Source organism: Nycticebus coucang, chromosome 22 (genome assembly GCF_027406575.1).
Source record: "Nycticebus coucang isolate mNycCou1 chromosome 22, mNycCou1.pri, whole genome shotgun sequence".
NCBI lineage: Eukaryota > Metazoa > Chordata > Mammalia > Primates > Lorisidae > Nycticebus > Nycticebus coucang.
Genome location: NC_069801.1, coordinates 39,850,202 through 39,866,510, shown reverse-complemented (window position 1 = coordinate 39,866,510; position 16,309 = coordinate 39,850,202). Strand labels below are relative to the sequence as shown.

Sequence of the window (16,309 nt, the reverse complement as noted above, 5' to 3'; positions counted from 1 at the left end):
TTTCCCCCTATGAATCATAATGGCCTGGACCAGGTATCCTTCCACCGCAACACATTCAAGGTAACTAGGTTCAGGGACGGATCCCCATCCCCAAACAGATAAGGGGGCTTTTCCATTCATGTTTTTTACTAAAGCACCCACACAAGTTTCTGTGCAATGTACAAACAAGAGCCGGCCCTGGGGCTACTGCCTCCTCTCTTGAGACAGGGAAGCAGGAACCAGAATGACTGATCCACACTCCACCTGCCCCCCCATGCAAAGGCCACCCCAAGACCCCAGGCAGCAAGTGATACAGCACCCCCTCCCGGTCCCTCCTGGGGCTGCTCCTCAGCAGGGGGCACACCAAAGCTTGGCCCCTATCATGTTGAATGAAAAAGGTTTCCCCTCCCCTGGGAGTAAGGGGTTCCTCAGATCTGAGAAGTCCCCCTGGAAGAGACACTGCCCTCTAGTCACCACTCCCACCCTTCCAGGCCCTAGGGGACTCAAGGAGGGGAAACTGAGGCACAGAGAGGTGGAGCGACCTAGCCCAGGCCACTCCGCGAGGCAGTGCAGGGGCTGGCCTGACCCTGACAGTGACCTGGGCTGGGCTGGGGGGGAGTGGGACAGGAAGGAGGGTTGACCCAAGAGAGGACCACAAATGAGGGGCCTGCCCAGGCAGGAAGCCCCCCAAAGTGGGTTCTGAAACTTCCAGGTGCAGCTGAGGGGGGGGCCTAGTGAAGACCGTTAGGATACAGCCCAGTCTCAGTCAGGGTCCCCACAGAGCAGTCACCAGCCAGGCTGTAGGTCAGTCCTCTGGCAAGCAATCCTCGGCACTGAGAGCTCTTGTCCATTAGTGTCAGCCCCGAGGGGGCCATAATGGGGGCCGCCCAATGTCCACTGTGATGTTGGTGAAGAGCGGTTGCCGAGATACCTCCAAAACCTGGTAACGCACTGACCCAATGCCATCTCGCTTCATGGTCAGCTTCGTGTTCTGAATCTTGGTAAACCTAAATAGGATGGAAATGGTCTGATCAGGGCTAGACACCAAACCCAATGTGGGATTTCTGGGGCAATGACTTAAGAATATCCTGGCTCCTTCCAGGGGTGACTGGGCAGGAGCCCTTCTGATCTTGCATCTGCCCTCAAAACAGACCTCATTCCCCTTTGCTCAATAAACAGAATTGCGACACCCTTACAAATCTCTCAGCTTAGACCTTACTTCCAAGTCTGACACCCATGAGGAATGGTGTCATTGGAGACATGAGGAATCCCACAGGCACCTCAAATGCAATGTGTTCTATGTCAGATGTGTCATCTTTACTCCCAAGCCTGTGCCATCTTCTGTTCCTCATCCTTTAGTCACCCCTTCACCAGCTACTTACGGAGCAGTCCCATGTGCCAGGATATGCTCTAAGCACAGGGCTACAGTGAAGGCCAGGTCCTTCGTCAGGCAAGTCTGCTTCTCTAGAGTAGGCAGCTAACAGATGAGGAAGACGTCAGGGTGCCAAGGGAGACAAGAAAACTGCCTTGAAAAGGATGCATGTGTGATAACATGCGGAGGGCAGGGGGAAGAGCTTGCCAGGCAGAGTTCAGAGCACATGCTGACCCTAAACTGGAAATAAGATTTTGCGTAGCTGAGTAACTAACCCTTAATGAGCCAAACAGAATAAGATTAGCTTGGAGTTAGAGTATACTATACATGAGCAGGGCTCTCTAAGTCAGAGAAAGCATTTGCCTATTTTATTCTGTGAAAAGGCACTGAGGGTTTCTTTTTTTCTTTTTGAGACAGAGCCTCGAGCTGTCGCCCTGGGTAGAGTGCCGCAGCATCACAGCTCACAGCTCACAGCAACCTCCAACTCTTGGGCTCAAGCGATTCTCCTGCCTCCGCCTCCCAAGTAGCTGGGACTACAGGCACCCACCACAACGCCCAGCTATTTTTTCTTTTTAGTTGCAGTCGTCATTGTTGTTTGGCAGGCCTGGGCTGGATTCGAATCCTCCAGCACAGGTGTATGTGGCTGGCCCCTTAGCCACAGGCACCGAGCCACATTGAGGGATTTTAATCCAGTTTGGGAGGCAGGCCATGAACAACAAAGGGATAGGAAGGAGAGAAAACACTTAGAGACCACTGTGGTGGCCCAAAGGAGATCAGAAGTTGGACCAGGGATAAGACAATAAAGGGGAGCCAGATATAGTGGCTCATGCCTATAATCTTAGCACTTTGGGAGGCCGAAGTGGGAAGATCACTTGAGGTTACCAGTTTGAGACCATCCTGGGCAATAGTGAGGCCCTGTTGCTACAAAAAAAAATTTAAAAACTACCCAGATGGCTAAGCACCTGTAGCTCAGCAGCTAGGGCACCGGCCACATACACTGGAGCTGGCGGGTTCGGACCCAGCCTGGGCCTGCCAAACAAACAACAACAACTATAACAAAAAATAGCTGGTCATTGTGACAGGCGCCTGTAGTCCCAGCTACGTGGGAGGCTGAGGCAAGAGAATTGCTTAAGCCCAAGAGTTTGAGGTTGCTGTGAGCTGTAATATAACAGCACTCTACAGACAGTGACATAGTGAGACTTTTTTTAATAGAAAATCAAAGTTTATTTACTACCTGCATACAAAAACATATTGCACATCAAACAACCAAAAATCAAAAAAAAAAAGAAAAGAAAAAGAAAGAAAAAAGGGAGAGGAAGGGAAAGAAAGAAAAGAAAAAGATACTCTACCAAAAACTAACATGGAGTTTATACAAAACAAACCTTCTGGAAATTGATCTTTTCAGTAGTTCAGGTTATGTCTTTTTTTTTTTTTTTTTAAGAGACAGAGTCTCACTTTGTCACCCCTAGTAGAATGCTGTGGCGTCACAGCTCACAGCAACCTCCAGTTCTCGGGCTTAGGCGATTCTCTTGCCTCAGCCTCCCAAGTAGCTGAGACTACAGGCACCCGCCATAATGCCTGGCCATTTTTTGTTGCAGTTTGGCCTGGGCTGGGTTCAAACCCACCACCCTCGGTATATGGGGCTGCCACCCAGCTCACTGAGCCACAGGCACTGCCCAGAGACTCTTGTCTCAAAAAAAAATAAATAAAAAACTCCCCAGACATGGTGACACACATCTGTAGGCTCAGCTTTAAGAGCCTGAGGCCAGGAAGATCACGTGAACCCAGGAGTTGAGGTTGCAGTGAGCTATGGTGAAGCCACTGTACTCTAGCTGAACCAATAGACAGCAAGCCCCCTTCTCAAAAGGAGGGAAGGGAAAAAGGAGGGAGGTACACAGGTAGGTAGGAAGGGAGGGAGGGAAGGAAGGAAAAAAAGGTAGCAGGAAAGGGAGACTGTTGGTGGGCTCACTCATATTAGGACTTGCTGGTGGTTTGGATATGTAGAGTGACAAAAAGAATCTAAGAGAACTAGATTTGAGGCAAAAACAAGTAGACAGAACCACCATCTAAGGAGTTCCTTAAGCCAGCAGCTTCTTGCTATCTTGCCATTTCTAGACCCAAGGCAGACATCACTAACTGATGACAGCACCCAGACAAGCTATTTCTGAAACAAGACCAGGGTTCCTGGCATGTAATTGTAAAGCTCCACCCCCAGCCTTATCTCAACATATTCTGATTCTCCCAGTCCTAAGCTCAGCTCAGATCAGATCCTTCTCCTGAGCCACTTAGTATTGAGCACTCTTGCTCAGCTGCCCTGAAGACCCTTTTCTCCCAATTTGTCTTCCCTTCCCTACCAACTATGGTTTTTATCCGAACCCCTTTTTCATCAGCTCTTTGGACTCCTCAGTGCTTCAGGCTTCTGCCAATCACCCACCCTGCCTCAGTGTTGCAACCCACCTCCCCAATTCCTACACCCTAGGTTCAGAGCAGAAAAACCCTACTGTCTAACCTGGGGCATAGCACCGCCCCCCAATGCTTACCTCACCGTGCCCTCTTGGACTCATCAGTTACTTCAGGCCTAGTCCACTTCTTTTCCTGCTGCACCTAGCATCCACGCTACCCTTCACCTTCCTCAAACTCCAAGACTATGCCTCCTTAACACAAAGCTGATCCTGCCATTCCATGAGTCTCCCACCCCTCTGGGACAAAAGTTAAATTCCTAACCTGTCAGTATTCAATACCCCTACTACTCAGCACTGACACCCCAAATGTCACTACTAGCCTTCAGAGATCATAAAACCAATTAGTTTAAGATGCTCAGTATATACTATCCATGTTCACATTCCAAGGCTCTTACAAATATGATTCTTTTTATCCATACTGGGCTCCTCCACCAAGGTAGGCATGAGACAAATATCTATTGAATTAATAATTCTTTTCTTTTCTTTTTTTTTTTTTTTTTGTGGAGACAGAGTCTCACTTTACCGCCCTCGGTAGAGTGCCATGACGTCACAGGACTCACAGCAACCTCCAGCTCTTGGGCTTACGCAATTCTCTTTCCTCAGCTTCCCGAGCAGCTGGGACTAATAACTCTTCTCTTTTTTTTTTTTGTAGAGACAGAGTCTCACTGTACCGCCCTCGGGTAGAGTGCCATGGCGTCACACGGCTCACAGCAACCTCTAACTCTTGGGCTTATGCGATTCTCTTGCCTCAGCCTCCCAAGCAACTGGGACTACAGGCGCACGCCACCACAACGCCCGGCTATTTTTTTGTTGCAGTTTGGCCGGGGCTGGGTTTGAACCCGCCACCCTCGGCATATGGGGCCAGCGCCCTACTCACTGAGCCATAGGCGCCGCCCACTAATAACTGTTTTCAAATTCCAGTTTACCATCACCTCCCCCAAGAAGCCTCCCACATCACTACCTCTTCTGCCAGGACAGCACTTTGCTCTGATCTCCTTGTGCTGTAACTGCCTGTCTCCCTCCTGAAATGATCTTATGAGGGAGAGCAGGATTGGGAATGACTGCTCTAGGTCCTCTGTCCCCATAAAGCTTGACAGCAATCACAGAGCAGCATAAAGAAGCCCAAGAAGCCCTTGTCTACATTTCACTTCCTGCCAGTCCTTGACACCAAATGCGGCCATCTCCCAAGAAACGAAGCTGCCTCTTCCAAACTCAGGGGTGTTGGCACTACTTTCCATGCCCCATCCCGCATTGCTTAAGCCACCTTCGTCGGGTCCATAGGAGCTGTGCCCAGCACCTGCTGGCTCTCATCCTTTCTGCTCTGGCAGGACTAGTATAAGCAGAGGTCCCACAAGGTACACAAGTGAGGTACACAAATGAGGTCTGCAAGGGCCAATAGGAATGCAATCTATTCAAGACCAATCTGAGCTCTAGTTTTCATTTCTAGTCACCTCTAGGCATCAGGCCAGAGATGGGCAATATCTGGAGCTGAAGCTGAGCTAAGGGTGGGGTATAAGGATCAGGGGTGCCAGGAGCTGCCTCTAGGGAGTCAGGATCTAGGGTATTGGATCACCTCTGAGGATTAGTGGTACAAGGAGTCCCTCTCAAAGGTTAAGGAAGCTTGGAGGTCACCTTAAGGGGGTCAGGGATCAGGTGCACTTGGGTCAGGGGTACTGGGGGTCACCTTTGAGGGTTGGGCTCATTATGCTTGTCCCGGTCATGCTTGATCATGCGGTAGCGGCCTATCCGGATGTCTGGGCGTGAGATCTTCATCCCAGTCAGGGAGATCCTGAGGATGGGGACAGATGGACTGGAGCAGGCACCGGAAAGGGCAAGGAGCCCCACCCAGCCTGCACCTCTCTCACCCAGCCAGTCTACTCCCCACCCCACCCCTACTCACCGGTTGAAGATGTCGTCATCCTCACCGCCCCAGCCCCAGTACTCGTTGGGGAAGCCATTGATTCTCAGAAATTGGGCCTTACTCAGGCCTGACACACCTCCAAAGTAATCAGCATAGGGCAGCCTATGGCATGGGATGACAGGTGTCAGTAGGGTCCCCAGGGGTTTCAATGAAGGATAGAGAGAGAGTGGCAGGAATGTGTAACAGGCCAGGGAGGACCCAGCCCAGCAAGAGGGTCTGGGCTGGGGCTAGGGGCCAGGAGCAAGCAGGACACTGGGCCTGGGGATGTAGGGGCAGGGAGGTCTAGATCTAGCTGAGAAGGCTGCCCTCACCGGAAGGCGAACTTGTCCATGGCAATGGCAAAGTGACGGGGCTGGTCTCCGCAGCGGTACAGATTGCGGTCATCCATTGGGATCAGGTCGACATCACTGAAGATGAAGCAGTCATAGGTGGGGTCTTCCTTTAATGCTTCTAGGAAGCCCACATTGAGCAGCTTGGCCCGGTTGAAGGTATCCTCACCATGCTGAGATGGGGGAGGGAAGGGGTCAGCTGTGAGCCTGTGACCAGCAGCACCTGCCACTTTACCACTCTCCAGAGCAGTCCTTGGGGGTCTACCCCAACCCCAATACAGGGTTCCTCTAGACTCTCAAGATCAAGTCCAGCCTCTACTCTGAATCTGGTCCTCAAATGCTTCTCATGATTTGCCTCCAGTCTCCCCTGTGACCACTCCCCTGAGCTCCTAAGGCCCAGCCACACTGTATTCCTCACTAGCCCGAGGACACACTGGGCTTGCCTGCCTCTCAGGCTTGGGGGTAGCAGTCCCTGCACCTGGAATGTTCTCCTTTGCATGTCAAACTCATGTCTGGAAAGGCTTCCCTGACCAAACCTCCGGCCCCAGTATGCTTACTCCTTCCCTCCTTTGGGCTCCCTTTATACCAATATCCACTTAAATGGTGATGTAAAGCTCACTTCTCATTCCCTGAAACACACTCTGCAGCCCTTTGTGCCAGTGGGGATTCTGGAGATGAGCAGCCCTGGTCCATATCCCTGCTGAGCATACAGTCATGAAGTGAGATGAACAGTGAATACTCAAACCCCAGTATTGGTCCATGGCAACTGAGTACCAAGCCTCAGGCACCTGCCCACTCTGGCTTGTTTGGATCCACATCCAACTCCCAAGACAGGACTAAGCTAGATTCACTTGTCTCCCCAACAAAATGACAAACAGGTGGCCTAAGGCGATTACAGAGCAGTGAGCCTGGGGTCCCCTGGGAAATGGGGCTGCAGGGATCCTGGCCATGTAGGTTCAAGCACTAAATCCTGAGCAGAGCAGGAAGCATTCAACAGGAGTGGCTGACCCCTGACCCCCTGCTCCATCCCACAACCTCCAGGCTAGAGTCAGAAAGGGTCCTGGAACAGTAGTCTCCCCTAGGCCTGGCAGCTGGGACTGCTCCCCTCTGGAACCCTGGACTGCCCAGCCCCCTGTTCCCTGCCTTCCCTCTCCTGCACTTTATCTTCCACTGGCCTCAGGAGGAACTGTCTGTGTCCTCCTGGCTCATCAGCATTCCCTCTGACCTCCCTCACCAGCCAGGAGTCCTAGGTTTCTCCCATATGACTCATAAACTTGTTTAAGTCTCTCCCATCTGGAAAAACATCTCCCTCCAGCCACCACCCTGCCTTTTGCCTTCCCTTCTTGACACAGATTCTTTTAAAAGAGTTGTCTCCAATTGGTTTTATCCATTTCGTCAAATCCGATTCCTTCTTCAACCCACTGCAATCTGCTTCCGCCCCCACCATGCCCCTGAAATGGCTCTTGCTGGGCCCACCTTGTTGCTAAATCCACTGGACGCTTCTCATCCACATCCCTCCTCACGCCCCCACAGCGCTCACGCAACTGCCATATTTCCTTCCTGACGCTGACTGCTGGGCTTCCAGGATGCCGCACTCTCCTGGGCTCCTCCGACCATCCAACCAACCCTCTCAGCTTCTGGAGTGGCCTCTTTCCCCAACTATCCCTTGAGTGCTAGCTTTCTCTTCTCATGTCCCTGGCTCCCTGAGCAAGTCAGACATTATTGGTTTTCGGGACTACTACACAACAGTACTCTCAGACCTCCTCCTACCACAGACGTAATTTGTCTACCTGCCTTCCACATTCCCCGTATACTTCCCTCAGGCACTCAAACTCATCACATGCAAGAAGGATTCAAAGTCACACTCCCCCAGATCTGGCCCAGCGCCTATGTCCCTGTGAGTTCACAGGCACAGCCATTCCCACAGCAAACAGCCAAGACAAAAACCCCCATGCTATCTTGACATCACTCTCTTCTCACTCTCCACAACATCTCCCTTCTCATCCTCACAACTACCATCTTACTCACAGGCATGGTTACCTTCCTGGGCGTTAATCATCTCTTCCCAAGTGGGAACCCTGCCTCTAGTCCTCTTTCCACATGCAACAAGAGCAATCTTTCTGAAAAGCAAACATATGCATCACTCCCCCTTACAGCCTCACAATGGTGCTCTGCCACCTATGGGCTGGAATCCAACTACTTAACATGCCCCCCAAGACCTTTCTTGGTTTGGCCATCACCAACTTCTCCAAGCCCCATCTTTGCCACTCAGCCTATTATGTTGGACCCTGCACTTCACCCAAAAGTTCCCAAACACATGAAACCAGCTCTCTGTCTGGGCCATGTCCTCTAGCTCCTAGGACGCTGGTCTCCTCTTGTCCCTGACACCTGCTCATCCCTTAGATTGCTTCCCAACCTCAGGCTGGACCAGGCCCCTCTGTGCTCTCATGATCCCTGTTCCAACTCCACACACGCACCATCCGCCCAGGGTCTATGCAGACACATGTCTGAGAGGTCTGTGTGGGTAAGGAGGGCCCGTGTCAGATCCTCTCTGGGACCCAGGCACATTGAAGGGTTCAAGCACTGAGCTGAGTCCCTTGGGTCTAGCTTTCTCTTTTGGGGCCTCTGACACCTCCTCCTCATCAGCATACCCTGGCCCTCCACCACCACGGGGTGGGGCTCACTCCCTTCTGAGGTTATGCACATGGACATGGACACGAGCATGCACGCCAACATTCACATGCACTGCTGCACACACACATCTTCCTGTGCCCAATGACAACTTATCTATGGCCGCAGGTTTAAATATCCATGCTACTATGCATGGACAAGAACCCGCAAATGCCCCCTACCCACATATGCTCGAACAGGCACATGGCCTCCACACCCCTATGGGCGGGCAGGCACTCCCACTGGTGCATGTGGGTTTCCTGGTGGCTAGTGTCTAGCCAGGGACCACAGACAGCGCACCTGGTTAATGACATAGACACCGTAGCGCAGCCGCTGCCGCCTCAAGATGGGGTGCAGATAGTGGAGCCAATAGCGTAGGTGGTGCTCTCGGTGTCTAAAGGGGATGATAACTGCCACTGTCTGGGCTGGGGTGCAGTCAGGTGGTGTATAGCGGCCGCCCAGGAGTACACCTGGGTTCTCCCTCTGCACCCGCTCCAGTGACATGGGAGAGGTGAACTCGATCAGAAGTCGGCCCACTGCAGGCAGGATGGTGTCACGAATCAGGGCCTTGGCCAGAATCCAGGGACATCAACCCCCTCCCTCAGCCTGGGGGTAGGCAAGGAAACCCCCAAAATAGCCCTCTTATAGCAGACCTGGACCCTTGGCACCCCTATAGGTCCAGACTCCATCTCCCCAAACTGATTAAGAACCCCTCCCCCCGCCCCCAATCCCAGGCTTACCCAGGCCAGGCGGTGAGTCAGGACAGGATGGCAGCACAGGAGCTGTGGGGCCAGGCCGGGCACTGGGGACCTCAGGGAGCCTGGAGCTGGGGGCAGTGGTGTTGGGCCGGGAGTAGCTGCTGTTGCTGTTGGCAGCTGGGTGGAGGGCACGGGCAGGGCCACGGGCACTGAAGCGGGTAAAGAAGGCCAGGTGCTGGGCATAGACGTCAAAATAGAGGATGACGGCCACAAGAAAGTGCAGCAGGCAGAGAAGGAGCACAGCCTTGCAGACGCGCTCCAGCGTCCCCCCCAGCAATCTGCTCATCCCGCAGGTGGCCACCGGCCCATCCAGTGGGCCCAGGCATCTGGCTGCCAGCCTGAGCAGGATATGAGGGAAGAAGACCCAGCAGGTCAGGGTACAGTGGCCAAGGCTGCCCACCCACCTCAGGTCAGCTGCTCACACTCACTGACCCACACCTACCTGCTCACACCCTTTGACACTTATGGACTCACATTCTACCTGCAAACAGACACCCAGACACAGCTCCTGTCAATTCAGTACTCACATATCCTCAGGCACACCCACTCCTAAGCCACATATACTTACCTTCCTCCACTTCACTGATACACATTCTCAGGTACAAACCCTTATTGCTCAATTCTACTCCACACACACACCCATATATTCCCAACAACACAGTCATGTGAACTCTGATCATGCTGGTTGATACCTAAGCATGGAAACATGTTTACCTACAGACCCACATTTGTTCCTGTGCCCCAGAGAACAGACATCCCACAGGGGAGCATCCTCCACCTAGGACTCAAGGCTTGGGGGAAGGGGGAAGAAAGAAGGGAGACCACTTACTGAGTCCCAAGCAGCTATCATGCAGGAGTGCTTTCTATTCATGACTTCACTTAGTCCTTTCAGGAGCCATGATTTGTTCATTCAGGTCCCAGGAGTAAGCAGGCTGGGCCAAAATACAGGGTGGGGGAGTACACCCCTCAGCAAAGACCTCAAGACCAGCTCCCTTGAGATTGGGACAAAGCTCTGCCTTGCACAGCTGGTTCTGATTCCCAGAACAGGGGATGTCTGGGCCCTGGAGACAGGGACACAGCACACAGCACGGCAAGAAGGGGTCTTCCTGGGCAGTGGCTCTAGTGGTTCCAACAGAGCAGCAACCACATCTGGCAGTGTTTTCAGGGAGCAGGTAAGTCTCATTCACAGACACACATAGCCAATGGATACCCAAGTCTCAGCTATAATCACCCACGCCCAGACACAGATAACTACACAAACAAAGCCGCTGCTCCTGCACATACACAGTCACCCATCCAGTTCCCAGGCAGCTCCCAGCGAGACCCACACGCAAATATTCCCACCCTTCCCCCCGGGGCAGGGGTTTGGGGTCAGGCTGGTGGCCAAACTGAGGGGTGCGCTTGGGAGGGGCTGGGAGACTGAACACGTGGCACCCTGGAACGGGGGAGGCGGCAGAGACCGGTGGGTGTGGAGCCTGGGGGTGAGGAGTATGGATTGCAGGGAGTGGATGTAGGGCGGGGGCCGGGGGAACGGAGATGAGCCGTGGATCCAGCGCCTCCCCACGCCACGAGGCCGGGGCGAGCGAGGACAATAAGGGACGCCGGCTGGGGGAGACAGAGGAGCCCATGGGGGAGGGGGAGGAGTGGGGTGGGGAAAGTCAGGCCGGGGTCTGGCCGCCAGCGCCTCTCACCAGGTCCGACTTGGGATCTCGGGACCACACTTAGGGTGCCCCTTGTGGGGCCGGGTCTGGAATCTCGGGGCCCTGGGTGTGGGGCTGCGGGCGTCCTCCTCTCACCCGGCGCTCGGGCTCAGCAGGGGGTGCCGCTCCGGCTAAGGCAGGGTTCCCGGCTCCGGCGGCTACGGACGGCTCCGTCCCCCATGGCCCGGCCCCGCCGCCCGGTCAGCGGCCCCAGTGGCCCCTGGGCCGCCTCCCGCCGCCGCTGCGGGCCATGGAGCCGAGCCGCCCCGGGGGGCAGGGCGGGGCCGGGCGGCCGGCAGACCCACGGACCGGCGGACCGACGGACCACAGCGCCGCCGCCTCCCTCCCGCGCTACGGCTCCTCGGAGGGGCATGCCCGGCTCGCGCGCTCGCGCGCGCGCCTCCGCGGCCCCCGCCTCCAGCGCACCCGCACCCGCCGCGCGCCGCTCAGACGTCCGCCCTGGCCCAGGGCCCATCCAGGCCACAAAAGAGGCTCCGAACCCGGCAGGGGTGTAGGAAATTGACCAGGTCCATCCAACGGATTGGAAGAGAGATGGTATGGAACGGTCAAGCTTCTGAGTGGGGTGGAGGACTGAGTTGGAGCGTGAACTCAGCCAAGGGAGGGGGCCCAGAGGTTGGGCCAACTCAGGCAGCTTAGAAATTTGTCAACTAATGGGGGCGGGGGGAGCGTGAAAACGGTTGGTCAGCAGAGAGGGGGTTACTGGGTGGGCAGGACCCTTTTAAGACATGGACTGGAAGTGGCCGCGGCTTCCAGGGTAACAAGTTGGGTAAGAGGGGGGAAAAAATACGAGGACAGGCATAGGAGCTGAACAAGCCCCGGGAACAGAGTAGGGATCAGAGCCGAGGTTGCTGGAAGGGGATGGGTGCTGGGACAGTAATTTACTACTAGCGAATCTGAGACAGAGGAATGGGCTCCCAAACTCACAGGGAGGGATAGGGGGTGATGATGCCTGAGGGTAGAGCCGGGTAAGTATGTGTGGTCTGACAATTTGGGCCTACTGGACAGAGTGCTGAGAACAAGAGGCTAGGAGGACTCCAAGCAAACATACTCAGGGGCCCATTTCCCTTGTCCCCTTCAACAAAGATACTTAGGAGCTACATAACCCTCTCCAGCACCCTTACTTCCCTACCCAGGAGCCACCTCTGTCCAGAGCAGAGATGTGTACAGAAGTCAGAAAGTTGGTAAGAGATTAGTACTAAGTTGAGGAGCAAAGGCCCTTTTACCCTTCCTCTGTGAAAGGTGGCGCAAGTGGGCAACAGAAGCTGCACTGACCCAGGACAAATACCATGTTTATTTCACAAACAATGGGAAGATGGGTTGGGGTGGAGGTGGGGGACAAAGGTGCACAATTTCACACACAGTTGCCATCAGTGGCCCATTCCCCACACTGAAGATTCAGCCTGGACTGCAGTGCCTCCAAGTCTGCAGGCCTCAAGTGGTGAGTGCAAGGAAGGCCCTGAACACCAAGCCCCTGAAAGGCTAAGGGGCACAGCTCCAGCTGTCCCAGGAAAACCAGTAATAAATAAGAGTGAAGCATGGCCTCCCCACACAGTTCTAGTCACCCATCTTCACTCTGGAGGTCTGCAAAAAAAAAGAAAAAAAAAAAAAGAGAGAGAAATGAGGCAGGGACAGAGGAATAATGGATAAGATAGAAATAAATGACAGCGATCAGACCTAGCAAACCCATGGGTAGACAGACCACAACAAATGGATGACTGACCAGATGGACATACACATGATGGCTACACACAGATGAACAGGGATAGTCAGATATCCCACAAAGTCGGAGTGTAGGACAGATGGAAAGAAGTATAATCTGGACAAAGCTATTCACCAAGAGTCACACTCAGACCCTCAGGCCAATCCTTAGTCACAAACCCATACACCATCAGGCAGGAAACATACATTTCAGATATGCTTTCCTACTGAGAGGATTGTCACAGAGACAAATACAGGCTCTGACACACACAGTTAAACACAATGAAACAGACTAATACAGACAAAATCCCAACTTAGTCTAAACCACAAAGAAATACAGAGACAGAGAATGGCACGAAAACAGTGACAGAAGAGACTAAATGAGAACTGAACATCTACAAAGCATTTGAGAAAGGAACAGGACTGTTGTCAGTGACATCAGATCATAGACAAAAACAAACTGAAAGCCTAAAAAGGAACAAACTTGAAAATAGGAGTGAGATAGTGAAAGCTCTTGGGTGGTTCTATGGTTTTAAGTAGAGATGAGGAGCCCTTCAGCTTCAGAAGGAGGGTAAAGGCAGGTTGGAGACAAGAATACAGAGGCCCCCAAGGAGTATTTGGCACCTGAAGAATTGCAACGATGACCCCAAAGAGGCCGATGGCGCTGCCAAAGATCTCCACGATGAGAATCTTGACAAAGAGGCTGGGGTTCTGAGCATCAGCCAGGGCGGCGCCACTGCCCACGATGCCCACGCAGACTCCACAGAAGAGGTTGGAAAGGCCCACTGTGAGGCCAGCCCCAAACATGGAATAGCCTGGGAGGATAGAGAGGGGCACCCTGAGCCCCAGCCAGGCATAGGGGGAAATGAAAACTAGGCCCAATGCGGGCTAACAGGGCTAATGCCCACTCCAACTCCACTAAGCAGGACAAAGTAGGTGAAGCATATCAAAACATGAAGTCCAAGGTGGAAGGTAAGGGGGCTTTTTACCTTCACATCCACCTACCTACCTGCATGGTAGTTCCGATGGCCAATGGCGTGGGGGTCAGTAGCACTGAAAGGCTGAGGGAAGCATAAAAGTAAACAGAAACCACCTCTTATGCACCTTCCCATCTCTAAGAAATGTGTAGAAAACATTAGAATGGGTGACCACCCCCACTCTGGTCTCCCATACCTCAGCCATGTTGCTAATGACAATTGCCATAATGATGCCGTAGATGGCCACAGCTTCACAGAAGATGATGCTGGCAGTGGTAGAGGTGGGGGTATGGGGTGGAGAGGAGAAAAGAGATAAGAAAGAAACCAATCTGCCTCCCCAGAAAATCCCTTCTACTAACATCCCATCCCACCAAGAGCAGAAGCAGCATGTCATTTCAAACACACAAGTAGCTCCCTACCACAGCTGGTTCTGACAACTTCCCAAGGGCCCTTACACTTACCTTACCAGGTTCTTGGTCTTGATTCTGGGGGCCTTTACCCCTCCCCCAATGATGGATGAGCCAGTAATATAGATGCCCCTGGTGAAAGGGTAAGAAACTGATGAGCAGAACCCAACCATCACTGCCCCCAGGATGACTAAGAACCCAGTGACACCACCTGCCATGACTCAGTCCCTGACCCCAGTCCCACCACCCCAACACTCACCAGGCTGCCCCAACCACGGACAGGGAGATAGCTAGGCCGATGCCCAGATTCGACCACATGAAGGGTGAAGTCTCAGTCAGGAACCTGGTGTGGAGACAGGAAAGAAAGTAACTCAGCCCTGGCAGGGAAGAGGGGCACAAAATTCTTAGCCTCCCACCTCCCCTATACCCCCACCAGTCCTGAGTCTACAACAGTAAACTTCACATCTTCCAAAGGTCTAGGTTCTCAGGCAGCTGGGGGTGGCATGAGGGAGGGGCTCAGACCAGAGAAGAGGGAAGGCTGCAGAGACGAAGCTCCTGGGGGAATTTTCCCCCTGCCCTCCCTCCCTTACCATGCCACATCAAAGCGGAAGCCCAAATCAAAAATGGTGTAGCAGATTCCTGCAGTAGTGAGAAAAAAAAAAAACCGGGGTTAGGCCCTCTTCACTAGGGAGAAGATTCCCAACCCAGAGAGCAGCAGCTGCCCAGATGAAGGGTCACCTCCCTAAACATTTGTTGCATCTGAGTCAAGGGAGAGCCTCAAAACAGCCCCCAGATGCAAGTAGAGCTGTCCATATACACTTCTCTGCTCAGGTCTCCATTTTCTGACACTCCTCCAATAACGTACCTCCCTCAATGACACCTCCCCAGAGCAAGATTCTCCACATGTACGCCACCGGCAAGCCTCAATACCGTGGAGGAAACGAGGGAGCAAATGCTTCGGCCAGGCCCCACCAGATCCCGCCGGCTCAGTACGAGCCGCTGTTTATTCAACAAGCCGAGTGGGGGAGGGCAAAACCACCGAGAGAAGAGGAACTGGAGCAGCTGGCTTGTGACCCAAGCAGGCCGGTCAGCAGCAAGAAAAAGGACAACAGCAGAGAGTAGAGGAGATGGTGGCAGTGACAGAAAGGGCCTGGTATTGCTCCCTCCACCCCCCACCCGCGCCCTTCCTCAAGCAGGTGGAGGTCTGGGTTCTCCTCCGTCAGAGTCGGAGATCCAACAAGCGTGAGGCAAGTCTCGAAGCCCAGGGTACAAAGCCCGCGTTGGAACTCAGTATTCCCGGCACATCACTTCCCACGCCGGGCTCCAGCTAGGCCTCACGCTGCCTCCCGCCCGCCAGGACCCCGCCTCACCCACGACAAGCACGCAAGCCCAGAAGGCCACGAAGACCCCGGAATAGAGCAGCGCTAGCCCCGTCATGGCGGCAACAACGGCGGGGGACGGAGCGGTGGGGCCAGAGCTAAAACCGCGCGTCCCAGCGTCCACCGTCCGCCCCGCAGGCTGTCGTCCCGCCCCGCAGCGTCACCTGACTCGCCCACGTGACTCGCTGGCACCACGTGACCCCACGCCAGGTCCTGTGCAGACCCACAGTCTGTCTAAACATGGCGACGCCGGAACTGTGGGCGCTAAGCATAGTGGTAGTTGTAGTCGGGCGTCTCGGCCGAGGTTCCGCTTCTTCCTTACTAAGTACGTTGACTTCTGCCCAGTCCTCCTCGAGTCCTTTCATCCCACCCCAGCCTCGCCCCGCCGGCGCAGCTTTATTCCAGAGCCTGCTCTCAGTCCTTCCTACTTCAGCTTGCAATCACTGTTGCTCCCGCCGACGTCCTAGGGTCCCACCCAGTTCGGGGCGGGTGCTGTGCTGTCTTCGATACGCAGCTGCATCCCGTTTTCAAGCTTCATCCGGTGCTTGGCTAACATCTGTCCTTAGAAGTCATTCTTCCAGGAATTCCTCTCTAACCCAGTGGCAGGGTATTATGACTGCCCTGGGTTCCCAGATG

General features: G+C 53.9%; 2 protein-coding genes across 10 annotated transcripts; both read right to left on the bottom strand.

The window, feature by feature from the left end:
• Positions 1-108: 108 nt before the first annotated feature.
• Positions 109-11,569, bottom strand: B4GALT2 (beta-1,4-galactosyltransferase 2). Of its 7 annotated transcripts, XR_008377010.1 has the most exons (10): positions 11,183-11,569; positions 10,321-10,423; positions 9,934-9,972; positions 9,474-9,829; positions 9,034-9,269; positions 6,046-6,236; positions 5,714-5,836; positions 5,498-5,602; positions 1,362-1,456; positions 849-986 (listed from the first exon to the last, which is right to left on the bottom strand). XR_008377010.1 is itself a non-coding variant. In XM_053577209.1 (9 exons), the coding sequence occupies exons 4-9, from the start codon at positions 9,775-9,777 to the stop codon at positions 836-838; spliced, it is 1,110 nt and encodes a 369-aa protein (XP_053433184.1). In that variant the 5' UTR covers positions 9,778-9,829; positions 9,934-9,972; positions 10,321-10,423; positions 11,183-11,567; the 3' UTR covers positions 109-835. The 7 variants fall into 7 exon arrangements, 6 of the variants coding, with proteins under 6 accessions (XP_053433184.1, XP_053433187.1, XP_053433186.1 ...); XM_053577209.1 differs by lacking the exon at positions 1,362-1,456 and having other exon boundaries at positions 109-986; positions 11,183-11,567; XM_053577212.1 differs by lacking the exon at positions 1,362-1,456 and having other exon boundaries at positions 109-986; positions 11,288-11,567.
• A 911-nt stretch (positions 11,570-12,480) lies between these two features.
• On the bottom strand, positions 12,481-15,864 carry ATP6V0B (ATPase H+ transporting V0 subunit b). 3 transcript variants are annotated; one of them, XM_053577218.1, is made up of 8 exons: positions 15,665-15,864; positions 14,885-14,933; positions 14,554-14,637; positions 14,349-14,426; positions 14,084-14,153; positions 13,920-13,971; positions 13,535-13,725; positions 12,481-12,793 (listed from the first exon to the last, which is right to left on the bottom strand). In XM_053577218.1, exons 1-8 carry the CDS (start codon positions 15,729-15,731, stop codon positions 12,767-12,769), a joined length of 618 nt encoding a protein of 205 aa, XP_053433193.1. In that variant the 5' UTR covers positions 15,732-15,864; the 3' UTR covers positions 12,481-12,766. The 3 variants fall into 3 exon arrangements, with proteins under 3 accessions (XP_053433193.1, XP_053433194.1, XP_053433195.1); XM_053577219.1 differs by lacking the exon at positions 15,665-15,864 and adding an exon at positions 15,160-15,653; XM_053577220.1 differs by lacking the exon at positions 14,885-14,933 and having other exon boundaries at positions 15,665-15,807.
• Positions 15,865-16,309: the final 445 nt, after the last annotated feature.

Excerpts from the sequence above, each read along its gene's own strand:
- B4GALT2 (XM_053577209.1), bottom strand. The coding sequence starts at position 9,777 with ATGAGCAGATTGCTGGGGGGGACGCTGGAGCGCGTCTGCAAGGCTGTG. Across the intron at positions 5,603-5,713 it reads GATGACGACATCTTCAACCG|GATCTCCCTGACTGGGATGA; the intron begins GTGAGTAGGGGT and ends CCCCATCCTCAG. Across the intron at positions 987-5,497 it reads AATGAGCCCAACCCTCAAAG|GTTTACCAAGATTCAGAACA; the intron begins GTGACCCCCAGT and ends CATCCTATTTAG.
- ATP6V0B (XM_053577218.1), bottom strand. The coding sequence starts at position 15,731 with ATGACGGGGCTAGCGCTGCTCTATTCCGGGGTCTTCGTGGCCTTCTGG. Across the intron at positions 14,934-15,664 it reads GGCTTGCGTGCTTGTCGTGG|GAATCTGCTACACCATTTTT; the intron begins GTGAGGCGGGGT and ends TCACTACTGCAG. Across the intron at positions 14,154-14,348 it reads AAGACCAAGAACCTGGTAAG|CATCATCTTCTGTGAAGCTG; the intron begins GTAAGTGTAAGG and ends TACCACTGCCAG.